A 20,126-nucleotide genomic window follows, 5' to 3' on the forward strand; every position below is an offset into this window, starting at 1 on the left:
GAAACACTTCTTCACACGTGTGATTGGTGTTTGGAATATGCTGCCACAGGAGGTGGTGATGGCCACTAACCTGGATAGCTTTAAAAGGGGCTTGGACAGATTTATGGAGGAGAAGTCGATTTATGGCTACCAATCTTGATCCTCTTTGATCTGAGATTGCAAATGCCTTAACAGACCAGGTGATCGGGAGCAACAGCCGCAGAAGGCCATTGCTTTCACATCCTGCATGTGAGCTCCCAAAGGCACCTGGTGGGCCACTGTGAGTAGCAGAGAGCTGGACTAGATGGACTCTGGTCTGATCCAGCTGGCTTGTTCTTATGTTCTTATGTTCTTAATTCAACAAAGGATATGCTAACTGATATTATCATTTTTCAACACACTAATCCTATCTTCCCTCTTCCTGGAAAAGACCAGTTCATCTGAATTGGAAAACCCCAGAGTTGTGATTCAATCAACTCACCCTAAAATCTAATTATCTTTAGACACTCCCAGGACTTGAGTCATTAAGCCTAACTGTCCACCTCTTGTTCTCTGGAAGAGAACGGGCCACTCCCCATTTACCTCCTCTGTGTGCAACCGCACAGTGACCCCACTAGAAAAGCCTCTGTGGCTTTTGACCACGGAGACATTTGTCTCCCACTGCTCAGGCTCCCGGAGCGCGAAGCCTTCGAAGCGGTGCCCTTCGCCCCTCTCCTCCGGCACTCGGGGGTCCTGCGGCTGCTCCGCACATCGGGCAGCAGGCGAGGCGCGCCGGACCGCAGCCGCAGGCGCTGGTGGTGCGCCAGTCCCAGCCAGGGGGGCTTGGCCGCCAGACCGAGCGACACGGGAGGCTCCCGGCAAAGAGCCACCCGGCAAAGAGCCACCCTCCTCCTCCTCCACCACTAAACTCAGCTCGTTGCTGAGTCCAGCCGCGGCGGCTTCCTCCCGGGCCAGCAGCAGCAGCCGCACCTTCAGCTCCAGCAGCGCCCAGAATTTGCCGCTCTCCCACCTCCTTGCCACGGGGTTTTTGAAAATGCTGCTCTTTCTTGAGGACCTAATTTGCCGTGTGGCAAGGAGATGGGAGAGCAGCAAATTCCGGGCAGCTGCGCAGTGGGCGCTGGTGACGTGGGGAACGTCAAGGATCCCCGTGTCTTTCAAAGAGGTGACCCCGGGGCTTATGGTGAGTGGGGAGCAGGCCAACAAGAGCTGCTTTGGTCCTGGGAAGATTATGCTCACTTAACATTTCTAGAGGGTCAACTTTTCCTATAAATTGGTTTCCCACCTTGCAGTAAGCGCCTAGTGTTTTCTGAACCACCTTGTAGTTCAGTTAAGTTGAATGCCAGCTGCTTTCAGGCTGTCCTTATGGAGCTGAATGCAGGCATCGAAATCTGATTTTCTGGGACTCCACCGCTCCAAGATAAGATCATTATCACCTCTTTCCCCAAAAAATCTCAATCTATTCCAGACCTTTCCCTTCAACACTTTCTAAATCCTAGGCTGCAGGTTTCTATAGAGAAAAAATTACTGTAAAACAGATAGAAGGGATCTAGCTAAGATCTAGATCTTGCCCCCTCTTGCTAAACAAGGTCTTACCCCACTAACTCCGCAGTCTAAAAAGGGCAGGAACCAGCATTTTGGGTAATATCAGAAAACAAAGAGGAAAAAGGTTGTATTATATAGGTCCCCCTTGTTTCCTGGAGCAGCGGAGTATCTGCCTGGGGACATGGGGTCACCCATGTCCCCAAGCACAACTAATCTGGTCACAAGGGGGTGTGCAAAATCAGCACCCCACATGACCAGATGCCTTCCCCCTCATCTGATTTCATCCTCCCTCAGCCCCGTCCACATTATCAAAGAGGACAATGTGGGTGGGGCTGAGAGAGGACGAAGTCGGACGAGGCCGCAGGAGGCAGCTTGTCTGACTTCGTCCTCTCTTGGCCCCACTTATGTAATTGAAGAGGAAGATGCAGGCAGGGCAGAGGGAGAATGAAGTCAGACAATACTCCCTGCAGGCAGGTAGGCCTCCCTGGGCTCTGTGGGGGGAAGGAGCAGAACTCCGCAGCAGGTGGTGGCGGCACTTCAGCCACTGAGTTACCTTATTGTTGGACATCCCTGTACAGTTAATGTCCATATGTGTCACATGAATGAGCCAGGCCAAAACAAATATTTTTTCTGTCCTATAAATGGGCTAGGAGAAAACATTCTGAACAATTTTGTCCCTCAGAGTTTTGAAAGCAGATGTTCATTATTTCCAGCTGACACATTTCACTTTGTCCAGCAAAACGTGGGATGCTTCCAGGAAACTGATAACTACTGAAAACATTGTATGTCTTAGTTAAAGAATTCTGATACATCATTTCAATACTATGCTTAACTTCAAAGTGCATTTCTTTTTTTTCCCACTAATATAGCATCATGTACATCAGTTCTACCAAGTCTGTCTGGTACACCATCCACTTTCTAATGGTCCTTAATGGCAGGTCTCCACATGAAACTCCATGGGAATAGCAATAGAACATGTTGTTCTTGTTGCTTGGTTATGGCTCACCTTGTCATTCAATAGCTTATAAAATTCCAATATTCAGGGATATTTTTCAAATTCACTCTCAGACCATCTTGGCTGCCAGCTGTAAACTGAGCTACTGTCCATGAATTTGGACAGTAAGTGGTGGTGACTCAGCTTAAAGCAGCTTTGTATGTTTGGGACAAAATGCCATTATTTCTCTCTCTCTCTCTCTCTCTCTCTCTCTCTCTCTCCCTCTCTCTCTCACACACACACACAAATACACACATATACACCCAATGTCCTACTATTTATATAATGCTTGTGCAAATAGGAAAACTTTGTTTTCTATATTTTATCAATCAGAAAAATTGAATTTATTTTCCTGTTCTTTTTCTAAATACTAGGCTGTCTCACAAATACTTTACTGACATATTAATATCATTGCAAAGAATAGGCTTCTTCTGAGTAATGAGTGACAGAAAGAACAGTAGGTGGCAATCTCTGGAAAGATTTCTCTTCCAAACAATTACTATTGGCTAACACTATGGAACAGGCGACAGTTCTTCCACACCAACAATAGCCTTGTTCATGTGTTACCGAGAATGCACGTACCACCTTCATGTACTCTTTATCAGAAGCAGCCAACATGTATTCATTTTATAAATGAAACTGGGGACAACCATATGGCTATATCTATAGTTTCCATCTCATGTTGAGTTGTACATAGTTTGACTGTAACATGAGAATTACTCAACGTATGTATGAAGAAAAATGAAGTTTATACTGTACATAGATTGTGCATGCATCACTGTAACTTGTAAACAGGGCTACTTTGAATTTGATTCACAAAAATGTATTGTAAGATTCAGACATTTCACAAATATCTATATATCTATTTCACAAGTGTGGCAAACTTCACAGACACCCCTTCCCCCAGGTTTGCAGGAAAATCTGACATCTCAAAAAAAAAAAAATTGGAAGCATAAATAAATAAATGCCTTTTTCTTCATAGCTGGTGGTGGTAGAAGCCAGGAGCCTCACCACATCAGTGGGTGGAAGCCTCTCCAGGCCTGACCATGGCAATTGCATCTGGAAACTTCTTTGGGCCTGAAACAGTTTCCCAAGATAACAGCTGCTGCGGATAGTAAGGTAGCACCAAAAAACCAAGGAGGTACCGATACCAAGTAAATGCAATACAAAAAGCGGTAACACTCAACACAGTTATTATTCAAATACAGTATTGAGCATGTATTTTAGAAGTTCCCACCTTTATTAGGGATAATACAGATTTTACTAAAAAGGTAAATGCGCATCCCCAAGGGGCAATCTTGATCACTCTTGATGTAAATTCCTTATATACAAACATCCCACTGGATGAGGCAAGAGAAGCGATTGAAAGGCCATTTCAAATGATGATGTTTAATTTGTCATTGAAACAGATGTATATCAGCATCCCTCCATGGCATACTCTAAACCACTCATTGTAACTCTAAAAATACTTTGTATGCAATTCACTGTCTATGTAGAAAGTTCTATATTGGATATTTTACAGCATGTGGCCAGAATTAAGAACCATGTCTCAGAGGCTCCGTTATATGTTAAAGAACCACAAGCCTGACGATCTTCGATATTGCGTTCTTACCAAATTCTCTGACATTAAAAATAGTAAGATCAATGTACAGGTTAAATACTATTGAACCCTCAAGACTGAACTTTTCTCTGGATTTATCAGTACTTCAATAAGTTGTTGCACCATGAGCAAGAAATCAGTATTGGGCAAAGATTAGCCCATACTATCTGTTGGCAATTATTCAACCCACTAGGTATCACAGTGTGTGCAGTGTATCCCATTATGGTAAATACAGTGTGCATTTTTTGTATATTCACGTTTACTAGATGTAATTATAGTACATGCACGTTGTGTGGTTCACTCATTCCAATTCATTTAGAGTATAGCATCTTGGATGGAGCAATTACCTTAGGTGGCCATTGGAAGACCTAGAACCTTTTAGCAGCCAGAAGGAGCAATTCAGAAGGCGCAATTGTGTGTGAAATAAAATGAGATCGCTTGAGGATCTTTTGTGAATCAAACTGGAGATCTCTTGAAGATTCTGTACTGAGTTGAGATTGACAAATACCTTACTCTGATGAAGATTTTGAAACATGTTGGACTGGTAGAACGGGAAGGGGTGATAAAGAAAGCCAAGTTTATTGAGAAGGGGGAGAAGGAAGAAAGAAAAGGGAAAAGTTTCTTGCAAGTTCTTGAAGGTCCCCACTTTTCTTTATTAAACATGTAGCACAATTTTCAGGGCATATATTCATTGTTTCAGTACAAACATGAAGATAGAAAGAACAAAACCAAGCATACAACACAATTTTAAATGATTAAAACCATTTGTGATTTTTACAGCCCAATCCAGAGTGCTACTGCAGCTGGGGAGAGTGCCGCCATTCCACCACCTCCAGAGACCTTCTAAGCAGCACTGGAACGCATCAAGTTTCAAAAAGTCCCTGGCTGCCTGAAAGCCCTCCATAGGGCTAAACAGACTTATGCCACCTGGGGGGGGGGGGTATAAGGCCTTTTGGGTGGCAAAACTCCAAGGCCTGCGCTGGGTATTTTCTCAGCTCGAAAGCCTGGTGGAAGCCAACTAAAGTCTGGCCCTTTCCGCACAGGCCATGCAGGCGTCCCTGCACCGGCAGGAATTCTGCCGGTGCAGGGGTGGGGGCCGTTCGCACAGAAGCGTGCGAGCGGCCCCCGCAGAGGCCGGCACAGGAGAGGCGGCTCCACATGGAGCCGCCTCTTCCCCATCCCTCTCCCACTCACCTGCGTGTAAGCCCGTTAAACCCTGCTGGCCCACTCTGTAGACCTGCCCATGCTGCCTCAATCCTCCAGAATTGGGAGGAGGGACAGCAAGGGAGAGTCTTCGGAGAGCCAGCAGGGCGATCGAAGGTGACGTAAATGATGTGGGAGAAGGACGAGGAAAACAAAGCGCATTCCCCGGTGGTTACCCCGTTTGTACCGCGCCGCCGGGAATGCGCTGTTTTGCCAAAAACCTCCCTCCAGGAGAGAGGTTTTTGGAGGCGGCCTGACGCCGCCCTGGGGGAGGGGGAGGGGAGCCAGGTCGGCGCTGCTGCATTTTGGCACCGCCGCCTGTGCGAATGGCTCCCTGGGGACGGCGTTTTTGCCGTCCCCAGGGCGCCATTTATGGCCCGTGCGGAAAGGGCCTCTGCTCCACTTCCAGGAAAGCCCCTAGCCTACCTCCAGCTACACTGGCATACAGCCTTCACCTGGTATGGCTCTAAGGGGCACAAGCTCTTCTGAGTTGGGCATTAAGGAGTTCCATAGTGTCCACCCACCTCCTAGTTTGCCCTACCCCCACAGCGGTGTAAGTGCCATTTACACCAGAGGGGTAGGCAAATGCGTCAGCATGGCCTCACAGCAGCTTCAAGAGCTGATTCCCCACCACCACCCCAGACCTGGCTGCTGAAATACCATTTCAAAGTTTTTAGTAGTTTGAATGATATTTTTGCTTTTCTGGTATGACCTTGTACCATATATAAATTTCATCATTTATTCTGGTCGAATTTGAGCATAGTTTTTTTAATTGATGATTCCAGTTTTTAACTAAAAGGTATTGTTAGCAACAAATTCCAATTCTGAACATATGAAATTGCCTTACCTTACCCAGGTTGAAATCATACTTGCATTTTCAGGTTTTTAGTGTGCATATCTTTCCACTTAAATGAATATGCATTTCCATCATTCACAAACAATTCTAACTGCCATTATTCTTCTGTTGGCTAGTAGAGGAGAAGAAATTAACAAACTTGTCTCATTCAAATATTGGACCATACTGCTCTGCAACTAGATGATAAGACTGGTCTCAATTTAACAACATGCACCTTGATGCATTATCAGCCTGCCAGCCTCACTGATATTTATTTCACTGCCCTGTCCCTCTGATTTCTGAGGTCTGATAATCTTTTAAAAAACATAAATCATTAAAATGTGTATCAAATATGTATTCACACTGTTATTTTGAAGAAAAAGGAAACCTGCTGGTGAAATTTGTCTGATCATTTGCCAGGCATCAGGGAGGCTATGGAAACCAGGAAGAGGTGCCCGAAGACAGGTCTGGAGTGGATGAAAGCTAACAAACTGAACCTTAATCTTGAAAAAATGGAAGTGCTACTGGTTGGGGAATGTTGACCCAAGAAAAGGGGTAGCACCTGCTGTGGATAGGGTTGCATTCCACCTAAAGCAGCAGGTTTGTATTTTACCGGTGCTGTTGGACCCAGATTTCCTGTTAAATAAAATAGTGGCAGTAGTGGTCAGGGATTCTTTTTACCGTCTTCAACTAGTAAGCTAGTTGCAGCTCTTCTGGTGCAAAAAGGATTTTGCAATTGCAGAATGTTTCCTGGATTCTGTCATAGGGACCATATCATTCCAGTCTCATTTCATATACACTTGCTTCCAATTCCAGGCTCACGTCAAGATACATGGCAAAGGAAGCTTTGACTTTACAAGACTCATTTCCTGAAAATTGACTTGGTCTCTAAGGTGCTATTGGAGACAAATCTAGATGTTCTACTGCTGACTGGCATGGCTACCATCTGAAACTGCAAACCTGCAGATAAGAAAGGGCAGGACATTTGCCTGTCCATCACAGAGGAGCAAGGAAGAAATCCAAGCAAGTTACCCATTGCTGAGGTAATGGAGGAACACTTGGAGAATGAGAAAAGCATCAGTAATAATCCAAAAGGTCATCTTTGTGATGTGGGAAATGTCAGGACATTCACAGAGCTGGAACACCATCATTTCTGTTTTGCTGTCTTCGGCAGTGAAAGTATTGCAAATCAGGAGTATTTTGTTTAATTTATCCAGTGGGGATCCTACCTTACTTCACTTACTCTCCAAGAGGTGAACAGCTGTACAATCCTATACAGAGTTGCAGACTTCTAAGAATTTAGGATTTATAAGATTACACCTCTGTTTAGGATTGCGCTGTAGGTCATAAGAACGTTACCACAGGGGCTGTATAATTGTACCCAGAGACTATTTCTGTTACCCATTTTATCATCTTAGTCAAGTGACAGCTACATGTTTTCTCTACACTGGTCTTGGTAACTAGCTAGAATTACAAACCCCAATTGTTCATTCTTTGCCACTGCAATATATTATCATACATAATCATGTGTTTTACATATATGTAAGAAGAATATACTGTTCATTAATATGACAGCCATCTTTTGGCACACTGAAGGATTGGGTTTCTTAAATAAAACATCTGGAGATCAGTTTTTTAATTTCTCATAAAGTGTTAGTGACTATGCAGAACACACTACAGCATTTCTTTTAACTTTCTTTTAATATTGGCACAGTCAGTGGAGCCAGTACTCTACAATTATTCCATGAGAACAACATATAACGCTGAAAATGCTTCCCTGCTTTTCTATTTAACGTGCTGGAAGATAATGAGAGATTTTTGTCACACTACTACAATGAAAGTTCAAGTTGAGGTACTTTTCTTCAATATCCCTTACAATTCTTCATTCAATATAGTCATGATTAATGGTAAGTGATGTACACTAAACTATTATTGCAGGAGATTAGTTCTGCAACCAGACTATCACCACTGGCAATAATCTCACTCACTAGAAAGGATACAATGACAGTGATTATATCACACTGGTTGTGCTGATTTCAAAAACACATTCTTGGATTAAGTGTTACAATTCTTCCTAGGACTCCAACTGACAGAAGAAAAAAAGTCTGCTACTAACAGGAGTACATAATGATTGATAAAGTGCGCAGAAATAATTCTGTTTTAAAACTGTTAAAATACAATTAAGCCATTACAGTTAAGTCACAGGGCATTTCAGGAAGATTAATAGCCAACAATGAGGGCTCGTGGCTCTTAGCAATATCTTGGGTCATTACCCAGGGAAGGTTATCATTAATACATGAAAATTACCATGACTACAGGCATCTATTGCTATTATAGAATAAAAATAGGGGGAGAAGGGGGGAAATAAAGTCTCTCTTTTAAGGTTGTACACCATTTAAATTTGATTACGACAGGTTCTGAACATTTTCAGAGAATTAATGCTCTGTATTAGACAATGTGATTGCTTAAATCATTGCAACATTCAGTTACATTTATAATTATTTATAGCAACATAAAACAGAATAAAGAATACCAAGAGCAGGTTGTTTGGTTACCAGTATTTATGTCCCAGAAAAAAAGTAATTATTTGACCATTCATACCAACAATACTATGAAAGCAGATATGAAGTAATTATTATTCTTTATACCTCAAAAACAGTCAGTGAATAACCCAGTCTGTTCACAACATCATATACCAAGAAGTGGCTGAGTCTACATATATTTAATTATACCACAGATTTGACTAACGTTAATTTACAGATATTTATACATGTTAATCAACGCACTATTGCCAGCCAACAATATCCCAACACACGAGCACATATATACATATTGTTGGCTGGCAATAGTGAGTTGATTAACTGACTTTACAAACTTTTTATAAAATGAAAAAAAATGCCTAATTAATCAGGTACATTAAGTACAATATAAGAGAAATTCTTCTGTTCTGTTGCACCTTAAGGAGAAATGGATCTCTTATTGAAAAATGAACATATATCATGTAAAGATTTTTTAAAAAAAAATCTATAGAAGCACTGTCTCATTTAAATACAAATTTACGCAGAATTAAAATTTATACTACTAATAACAGTTTTTATTACTCAGTTTCAAGTTCTTCTCACATGGCTAATCTCATTTATATCCAAATTTACGAAGAATTACATTTCATACTACTAATGACAGTTATTATTACTTAGATTCATGTTCTTCCCACATGACCAAAACAACCCAGAGAAACAAGACAGATGAACAGTTGCTCCAAGGGGATCAAAAGGTGCAGTGGGACAAATAGGTAAGGGAACATGGATAGGAAGGAAGTTCCTGACCATATGGAAGACTATAGAAAGATTGACAGATATTAGGACAGACAGGCCTAGAATGAGAGAGTTAAGAGATGTGAAGTGTTACATTTGGAAAGACAAAGAATATGGAAAAGAAATAAACATACTCTGCCTGTCTGGACAGGAACTACAGTTCAGTGACTTTGTGCTTGTGATGCTGGAAGAAGATCTGGTCACAGAACCTACTAAAAAAGATGGACGCTTGAGAAGCTCTTTTTATGTGTTTTTAGAGAGACCTGGATTTTAGTGGGGTTATTCTATTAGTGTGCTTTTAGCAATAGAAGAAGCCTATGCATCTTCTTAAAAATACCTGTTGCCACACTGACATTTCCTACTGCAAGGTTTCACATATTACATGACCTATCAAAATTATCAATCTAGGCTTTAATTCTAAGAACACTAAGCTGTGAGTTCACAACACAGAAATCCCAAACACTCCCCTCCCCATCTGTATACTTCCCCTCTTTCTCCAGGACCCTGAACTACCCACTTCCATTCCTTGTTCAGTAACTCTGCATTTCTGACCACTCCCTTACTTCCTCTCCTCCTTCCAAGGCAGGAAAGGATCTTTTGCAAATTGCTTCTGCAAGCTCTATAGAATCTGTGTTAGAATCTGTTTCAAACATAGTTTCAAACCTCACTTTTTAGATATCAGGGATATATCCCTATAATTATTTTCTGTGTCTCTTGTTCTACTTCATTTGCCTCTTGTCTCTTTGTTCTATTTCTATGTCTTCTTGTTTCATGTTCTACTTCATTGGCCTTTTGTTTACCCGCTTGAGTAGAATAACAGGCATACTGTTTGGATCCGGCTCTTAAATGTATTTCTTGTAGTAGATACTGGTAACTTAGAAATTTCACACTATATTTATTGGAAAAAAAGTTTTAACTGATCTCCTGAACATTAGAGGAGGCCAGTATGCTTCGTGGGGAAGAATATCTTCACTACTAAGAACACTCATTCTAGATGGTGATCTCTATCATAGACTTAACCTATTTTGGGTTAGAAAGGTCAAATCCAGCACTTTGCATTAGACAAACTGGCAGTCAACTGTAACCCAATAAAAGTAATCACTCCACCATGCATTCAACAATATTTTAATTAACTGGGCTTCATCACTACAGTTCAAAACCACTTGAGTACAAAATAGTCTAATCTTTCTTGTGTCAGCTAAACAAATCTTAGAAAGCGGGTTGGGATATATGGATTATAACTATTACATTCCTGTATTTTTAGATTTAAATAGAAAAAACAATAACAGTGGTTGTCTGAAGGTAAAGTATTTCACACCTATATGAAATAATTTACTTCTGGTACGGCTCCTTCTGTGAGGCACAAGTATGCAATAATATTTATATTTAACTAATGGGGCCCGGCCACGCGTTGCTGTGGCAACTGCCCTTCTCATCATAGTCCGCAACCCACACAGATGTCCATGTAGGTCCAATGATCCGCAGCATAGTCTTTTGGGGTGGTCAAATGGAATCCCTCTTTCCCTTTTCAATTCACATTGTTATATGGTGCTGTCTTGTTTTTTTTTAGTATAAGGTAACCCTTTCCATTCCACAACGGAACTGTCCAGAGTGCGAATCCCACTGTCCATGAGGCTGGTTGACACGCACAGTCCTGGCTTGGGTAAGGCAGAACTGGGGCAAGCAGGCTATCCCAGTCAAGCAGCAGAGGCAGGGTGGTGAGGCGCTCAGATCAAGGCCAGCTCCCTGGGTTTTTAAAGGACCATGTGCAAAAGAAGCGGAGCCAGTAGTGTTGGTTAGCCCCCTCACCCCAGTGTGGATTTTCTTAGAAGAAAAAGGCAAACTCCAGCTCGCTTTTAGTAAAAGAGAGATGTGGTGAATATGGGTGAGGAAGTGGGTCAGTGGTGGTTGGATGTGAGGGAGGGCAGAGTGAGGTGTGTGAGGATGAGCTGGATGTGTATGAGAGTATGTGTGTTGTGTGGCAGCAGTGGGTGAGGCACAGAGAGTGAAAGTTACCTGCTTGTGAGGGGGGGGAACCCCACCTGACGTCTCACACGGCAAAGTGTGTATGTGTTTCACTTCCACTCATATTACCTACCAGTATTACCTATTTACTGTTTTAACTGCTCATCTCTGGCCAACTGCGTGAACATTCTAAGGGCATACCAACCTGTCAGGCCACAGACATGCTGCACGAATATTCTAAGGGTGACAGTTAACCATAGCCAGCTTCATGGCTTGGTGCGCCAGGAAAAAGACATTTTACCTGGCTCAAGTATGGACTTTTGGTGATTTGAAGGTCCGATTACCTGCCCGCAACTGGGAGGGACGTCCTGTGAAAATTTGGGGGCGATCCGTTCAACCAATTCCGCGTTAGGGCATGAGTAACAAAGTCACTGTTAAGCTTTTTATATAGAGAGATAATATAAAATAATTAATATAATTCAAAGAGATAATACTTTCAAAACTAACTAGAAGAAGAAGAAGAAGAAGAAGAAGAAGAAGAAGAAGAAGAAGAAGAAGAAGAAGAAGAAGAAGAAGAAGAAGAAGAAGAAGAAGAAGAGTTTTGGATTTATATCCCCCCTTTCTCTCCTGAAGGAGACTCAAAATGGGCTTACAATCTCCTTGCCCTTCCCCCCTCACAACAAACACCCTGTGAGGTAGGTGGGGCTGAGAGAGCTCTGAGAAGCTGTGACTATCCCAAGGTCACCCAGCTGGCATGTGTGGGAGTGTACAGGCTAATCTGAATTCCCCAGATAAGCCTCCACAGTTCAGGTGGAAGAACTGGGAATCAAACCCGGTTCCTCCAGATTAGATACACGAGCTCTTAACCTCCTATGCCACTGCTGCTCCCATCCTTTGATTTTGACCTCATATGTTCCTGCAGATCCTATGTTTAATGTTCCAAAGGAGAACTGTGTTTGGTAATTATAAGAATATACTAGGTGCCCTGCTGGATCAGAACAATGATCCACCTGGTCCATCATCTTCTCAAATGTAGCCAATAAACTGCCCTGGAAACAGGGAATATAGGACCAGACTTTCTACTGATGTTGCTTGCTAGCACAATTTGAACTTTTCCCTGAAAAGGGCTAGAATAAGGATAGGTCCTTGATTTTCAGTTCATTTCTGTAATGACTACTGTGCATTATGAATCAATTCAAACCTCTTACATTATAATCCTGAAAAAGATCATGTTTATTTGTAACTCCAAATACTTTAAATCAGGCCCCTTCAGAGATACAGGATGCTACACTACTTATAGCTTTTGAGGCTCCTAGCCATGAGCAGCAAACCGGGGGTGGTTGGGTGTGCCTTCAGCAATTGCACTGTTCCTCATCTGAGCACACCTCTGTGCAGAGAAACAGGTGTGTGCTTTGAACCACTAGAGCTGTCCAGTGTGGCCGACCTGGAATTGATACTTGAAGCACACTCAGTAGAGACCTGCTACTGCTGGGCTTCCTTCCCTGAGGGGGATGAGCCAGTGCCTGCCAGTTCATGTCTGTCTACATTTTACCTTTGATTTGTACCCTTAAAACCATCAGGGGTTAGGGGTGGCAGCCTGAAAGGGAATCACCTTTACCATCCTCTTGGCTTTAAGCTTAGATTCAAACTCCTCATAATCTGGCCAAGGATCATCTGAGAACATTGGGCTGTTATGAGTGCCCGTTTTTTGGTTCCAGTTTCACATCACCCAATTCGAACCCCAAGCCCTTCCTAGATCAAACTTTGTCACCCTCCCCACCTCTTTCCTTCCTTTCCAAGGGAATCAAAGAAGGAAGGGTCAAAAGGTGAGATAGGGGAGAGTCCCAGGGAAGCAGGCAGAGTCTATGGCCACCTAGCATTCTGCTGCCTGCTTGGTTCTTCCCTCCCTCCCTCACCATGCATGCATGCACAGAGAGATGCGGGGGGGGGGGGAGTAATTCTGCAGAATTGGGAAGGGGTGCCGGATGCTCGAGCAGGTGGGGGGAGTGCAAAATCATTCATTAACCGACTCTATTTTCTGTAGGTATGCCCCTGGTAATTAGATGTGCTCCCCTTCTTGTACATCCTTAGATATGTTTGGGCTCTCTAACTTGAGTTGAGGTCATGACACATACAGAATCCCAACTAATTTGAGGAAAATGTTGGAGGGGAAACCTCTTCCTGCTCTCACAGACTGGATAGCTGTGAAAACTGACAGCTGCTGATTGGGGGAGGGGGGTGTCTTTATAGTATATTGCTCAAATTGTCTCTGGGAAGCTACTAGTAATCACAACACAACCTTCCAAAGGAAGATTTAGATTTTATTAGGGAAATACAGAACTAAAGGAATTGAAAAGCTACTTGAGCAAAAAAGTGAAATTGTTGTGTTGAGCAGGATTTGTGTATGAAGAGTTAAAAGAGAAAGTGAGAGTCAAGCCTCTAGCTGAATGAGAATTCTGCACCAGGGAACAACCACAAGGAGGCATGGGCAATAAAGGGATCTAAAGAATCAGCATTTGCTGATTGGGCAATGCTTCTCAATGGGCAGTAGACCTGTCCTCCGCTCTCCCAGTGCTTTTCAATGGGAGCCCTCCATGCGATTAGGATTCTTTTACATGTGTCTGCATATCTTCGAAGATAGCTCCTCTCAAATTTAAAAAAAAACCAGGAAAATCAGGCAGGACAAGTTGACTACAAGAATGTACTTTTGGGGCTGAAAAGGTGCCCAGGATTGGAGCCTGCAGAACAAATGTCCTGGAGTAACCTCAGAAAATTATGGGAGGGAGAATCCCTTCAGCTGCACAACAAAATGTCAGGGACAAGCAGAGGGTGAAACTGACCAGAGAACAAAATGGTTGGGGGGGTGGGGATAGCCTCTTTTCACCTCTGACACCTTTGCTGTTTGGAAAACACACCTCTTTTTAAGAAGTCCCCCAGACTTCTTATTTTGGTTGAACAGTGTGAAAAGGGGCAGTCATCTCTTTTCAAGGTGTCACTCAGACTTCTTTTTTTGTGCTGTGCGCAATGGACCAGTCTCTCACCCAAGGTTTCCTCCCCACCATTTGCACGGCCTAAGGAGAGCCTTGACCTCACTTTCTCCAAAGCATGGCATTAATAGTTCCAAATAGATACGGTTTCTCTGTCTGTGTTTCGATCATATTCTTGCTTTGTACATTACAAATGTATGATAACATTCTAGAGCTTATTTTACATACCTAATAAAGGTGGTTGCTGTTAGTTCCCAAAATGGGCTTCTTCACTGACAATATTGTCCACTGAAAGTCCCTCCCCAATTATCTTAACCAAAACAAATAGAGCCAGCCCTGTGCTTCCAATAAACATGTTAAATTCCTAGTGGAACTTGATAACAGAAGAGACAGGAAAGAGCAATTTTACCCCTTCCCCATCCCTGCTGCACCCTCCTGACCCACATGCATTTCATAAACCCAGGAATAAAATTTACCAGCTCTGATATAGCTGCTGAGAGGAGGGGAAAGATCAGCAACCATTAGGGCCTTCCACTGATGGTTTGCAGGATCCTGTCCAGTGGCTTTATGTAGTTATACTGTGATGCAGGTGAAAAATCAGGAGAAAATGCTACTGGAACACGGCCATACAACCTGGAAAACTCACAACACCCTAGTGATTCTGGCCATTAACGCCTTCGACAATAAAACATTAATATGTTGAAATACTCAAGTATCCCATTTCTCTTGTCAATCAATAACCAAGTAATAACAATAAACACCACATCTACAAACAATCAGAATAATTTCTTTTTCAAAGAAATGGAGACAGTCTAACCAAGATTAAGCTACTTTATCTAGTTTTTCACTAAAGGGCTGAATTTCTCCATAGGGTTGTCATCCCCCCACAGAAGCTTTGCTATTTTTCTATTAAGTCTAAGTTTCCCTATAGCTAGCATGGGTTGTATTCCTTGTATAAGTGTTCTAAGGGAGGGAATTTTAGTTAGACCTTGTCCCTTTAAGAAATTTTCCTGGAGGCAGTCTTTTTTTAATTACCCAGCAATGCCCTTTTTAGCTCAGTCAGTTAAGGTGCCTAGGGAGTTGGAAGGCTGCAATATCTGTTACGTTTATGGTGCATAGACTAAAGTGTATATAGTTTAGAGAACATAAAGTTAAGGTGTCAACAAAAATTAGAATCCAGATAAAAGACTGAGAAACCAGGAGGAAGCAAGACCAATGGACTTTCTTGAGAGGAGCCAAGAAAGAATAAAAGTTTACAGCTTCAAGTTTGTTCACCAGTCAAGCAAGTACCTTATCTTGGTTAGACCCTGGGAGGAGTTAGGGTCTCAATTCTTCTAAGCAATAAACCTTGTTTTTGAACTGTTGCACCTTGCTTGTGTGTCTCCCACTCTGTTCCACCCAAGAACAGGGCACCTTTAGATTGTTTTACTTGGGGAACAGAACAGGGTCTTTTCTCAGCTTTGGGTTTTAAGGAGACATGATACTGATTTCCAGATTAAGTTTAAATCCCTCAATTTGAAAATGCAGCCCTATAAATTATTTGATGAGTAGCACTGGAGCTGAAGGATAGTTAGAGGTTTGCCCCTACAGTCTGGTGTGTTGTTCCTGCATAAGACTTGATTTCCCAGTATCTGAGCCTGAAGATTACTGTTTCTTAGCCTAGGAAACAGTGACCCATTCCTTTAAATGATGCAGCTTAAAAATTCAGTCTGTAGGGATGTGGCCTCATAATCTTAGGTTGGGAAGCAATAACGGAACCCCTTTCATTCTCATAATCTGATACTAAGTTGTGTTATATTTGTAGAAAGAAATAATATTTACTATGACTACCAATTCTCTCAGTAATATACCAATATAGATTAGGGTGTCACATACCAAACTAACTCAAGTACTTCCCTCCACATCTGACTTTCAAGCTGAATCTTAATATAAGGATTTAAACCCGTTTTGAAATCAGCAAAAAGAAAAATATGAAACTTAAATTCATGATTTGCAATAACTTGGCCATAAAAATTACAACTTTTTTTAAAGTTTTGGGAATGGTTTCTTAATCAGTGCCTAGAACTGTTTCATGTATTTTCCCCACTCCCACAGAAAGTTTTTCTAATTCTCTGGAGGATGAAGAAATCTGTACAGGCTTGCTTTTAAAGAACTACTACATATCTTTTACATATGTTTTCCTGAATTACAATATGTTCTGATATATAAAATACAATGCTCTGAACTACTGGGGTTTTTTAAGAGCTCTGATATGCACAAAGTGGGGGAGGTCTAATTCAGTCAACAGAAGAATAAATAACACATGAGGCAAAGAGCTAAATATTAAATTAATTCCAGGTTTCTGACCACAAAAGTCTCCAAACAACTTAAAAAGTGGAATTACAGACTAACATACTGTCTCAGATGCAGGATGTGCTGGAACTCTATGTTTAATAGCCATCTGGAACTCTTGTATGAAGTCTTTAACTGTGTCGTGACTTAAAATACGTTTGACATGCTTCACAGTAATACACCAAATATCTCAAAGCAATATAACAACAGTCATCACATAGTATTGTTTGTAAAGATTAACACCTCCTTAGTGAGAAAGGACAGAATAGCCGCACATTGTGCCAAGTTTTAGCATAGTTTAAAGGACCTCAGTCATTGCTTTAGGCTAAAGCGACTTACAGAGGCATAATAGAGATATAGAACCTACTTATGATCCATTATTGAGTCTGTTCAATCTAGCACTGCTCAGAATTCTTCTCTCATTTCACCTTAAAAGAAATCAGGGGTTTATGTGGGATGACAAGACTCAAGGAGCAAGACACATCACATTACAGATGAAGACCAATGTGGCAAAGAGTGCTTAGAACTGTCAGATGAGGGAAAACACGGGCTTATTATTCCAGTCATATAGGAAGCCCCGGGTGACCTTAGGACAGTTATTTTTTTTCTCAGCCTAATCTACTCACAAGGTTCTTTGGAGAGCAAAATGAAGGCAAGTGATGCAAGCAACACGCAGGCCGTCTGGAAGAAGCGTTGGAACAAAAATGTAGTTAATATCTGGTGATGGACAGTAGCAAACTCTATCCTCTTGAGGATGCAGTATTGTCCTAATACTGGCTGAGTTATGCTAAAGAAATCATGCCAGAATAAGTATTTCTATAGTTGAGTATTACCTCATTTCACCATGAGCGACAACTATCATGACTGTATGCCATTATATATTTTAAAAGTGCTATTTTAGAATATGACTGGCTGTTCACTGTTTTCCAGTGAGTCAATTTCCAGATACAGTCAGCGTATCTGGGTCAGGTTTTTTTTTCTCCTCTTACTTTACTGTAACTCTATTTAAATTCTATGAAGACATGTACAGCCCAATCCCATGCACATTTATTTAGAAGCAAGTTCTAGTCATTTCAATGGGATTTATTCTCAATCATGAGTGCACAGGACTTTACCCTTAGTCAAGCGCCATTCATCGTCCTAACAGTTAAAAATAGCATCAAGAAGCCAGCTGCTTGAGACTCTAAAGTGGGTCCTACATCACAACTTACAAGTAAGTGTACCCCTCTCATCCAGCCTTCAGATGAAAAGTCCTTAAATACTTTGTAGGTTTTTTTACTACCGTTGGATTGCTGCATTAAAATTGTGGTCAATTTCTATTATTCTGGCATTGTTAAATTGGATTTTTTTCCCCTAACACGGTTAGCATTTATTCTTACTACAGGCTTTCCTGTTTAACAACTAACAAGCTTATGTACTTCTACTGCAAGACTGCCTTCCAAGTCATTATTCATGGCATCAAGCTGCATGCATCTCAGAGGAGATTAGAGTAATTACTATCTCTAATTAATATGAATTATTCCTGTGTTATCCTCTTAAAACTATTTTCTCAGTTCTTGTTGATCGTATTGTGAAATGAACAACAAATAAGTACATAAACAATTCCTGCAATGGAATTATACTAGGAGCAATAGCCATGCTTTTCCTGTCACTTATTCATTTTAACTTTTGATGTTCATTCATTGCAACATTTACCTGGGAATGCCATCATAGTCAGTTGCCTTCTGATATTGCAATTTAACTATGTACTTAATGATGATGGTCTATTAATATGTGGAAATTATTGCTCTTTAACAACTAAGTTTAAGTGCTGGCATACACAAGTCCCCATATTTTAAAATAATAATAACAGGACCTGTGTTTTAACATTGCTTCTTAGTTGGCATTGGCATGCCGCCCGTTCATATTAAGCTCCAAACTATGTGAAGATTGATATTCATGTGTCTGGTTTTTAAAGGGGGCAGTGGCATATTTGCCCTAGGCGCAACTAATCTGGTCACATGGGGGTGCAAAATCGCCCCCCCCACACACACACACACACACGACCAGATGCCTTCCTGCTGCTGGGCTGGGAAGAGGGGCTGCCCTCGGCTCCTCTTCCCGCCCAGCAGCGGGACACGAGGGAAACTGGCGCCTCGGCTTCTGGGCTGGGAAAAGGGGCTTACTCGCGAGTAGCGGAGGTCTGCGCAGGGGGCGCCCGGAGGGGGGTTTTGCCTCCAGGCGCCATTTGGGCCCCATACGCCTCTGAAAAGGGGTGATGGGTGTAAAAAAGTTAACACGTGCAAAGAGCCTTTAGGACCCCCTCCTACTTAAAAGCTGAAAATGAATATCTGTTTCAAAAGCGGGGGAGAGGGGAAGAAAGCAAATGTCCCCAAATGCAAGCTGGAAAGCGCCTGCCACCTCTCCCTAGTGCAGAGGGAAAGCCCAGCAGCCTGTTCAACAGCCTCATTATAAGTTAGAAACTTGGATCCGGACATTCACAGCTCTCCAAAGTGCCTCTTCGGTCCATCTGTGAGATGCAGTTCAGAGCTACCACTGGCAGGAAAACCTCGCTGCCAATTTGCTGCCAAGTTTGCAGACTCTCTCCATTCCTGACATAGGAGAGAAGCATTAGAACAGAGAGAGGAGGAGAAGAAAGAAGCAACGGAAAGAGGGGAATCTCAAAGCTTGTTTGGGGACTTTTCCCTCACCCCCATAAGATATCCCTCGGGGAGACAAGAATCCACAACTTTAAGGAACCATTTCCATGCCGCCAGATCTTACTGTACCTCGTTGCTGCTGCTGAACTTGAGGACTGCACCGAGTCAGTAAAAACGCGGTGAGGACCACGAGAGGCGGCAAAGCTGCCCCAGTCATTGCTCCAGAGCAGCGAGAGCCGCTGCCTCTCTCCTTACGAGCGACACAAATGAGCAGAGGCGCTGGCTGGGCGCAGAGGCGGCGAAGCCCCCGGCTGCTTCCTGGAGGGGACCGCAGAAAGACACACCCCTGTCCTCAGCGGCTGGTTTCCCTCACTCCTTCAGCCTGGCCCACTCCAAAGTCAGGCACCGGCCAAGGGACTGAGGGTCACAAGACAATGAACAATCAGGGAACCCTTCCAAGGCGGGAGGAGGTGGCTCTGTTTAGCACACATTGAAAGGGAAAGGGGGGTTACATGCCTGCCTACAGATGAGCTGGGGGAGCAAGGGCATGCCATTAAAGCCTTTCAAGACAGAAATCGTTTGGGAATCTAGTTTAGTGGATGGGACCTAGAACAGGGTTTCCCCTTCAACTTTGCAAGATAGGAAGTTAGCCCCACAAAATGTGAACTATTGTAAAATGATAGGCAGAGACTTGTCTTTTTTTTAAAAAAAAAAAGATGTGTAGTGGCTGATAAGTG

The 20,126-nt window shown here is 42.5% G+C and overlaps 1 protein-coding gene across 1 annotated transcript in view; it reads right to left on the reverse strand.

Moving 5' to 3' along the window:
• Nucleotides 1–19,632, reverse strand: part of LAMA2 (laminin subunit alpha 2) — a 549,054-nt gene extending 529,422 nt beyond the window's left edge. The window contains exon 1 of the mRNA XM_048490901.1: nucleotides 19,519–19,632. Coding sequence (XP_048346858.1) covers nucleotides 19,519–19,606 — 88 coding nt within the window. The 5' untranslated portion in view covers nucleotides 19,607–19,632. The remainder of the gene's footprint in view (nucleotides 1–19,518) is intronic.
• Nucleotides 19,633–20,126: the final 494 nt, after the last annotated feature.

This window comes from Sphaerodactylus townsendi, linkage group LG01, assembly GCF_021028975.2.
Source record: "Sphaerodactylus townsendi isolate TG3544 linkage group LG01, MPM_Stown_v2.3, whole genome shotgun sequence".
Lineage (NCBI taxonomy): Eukaryota > Metazoa > Chordata > Lepidosauria > Squamata > Sphaerodactylidae > Sphaerodactylus > Sphaerodactylus townsendi.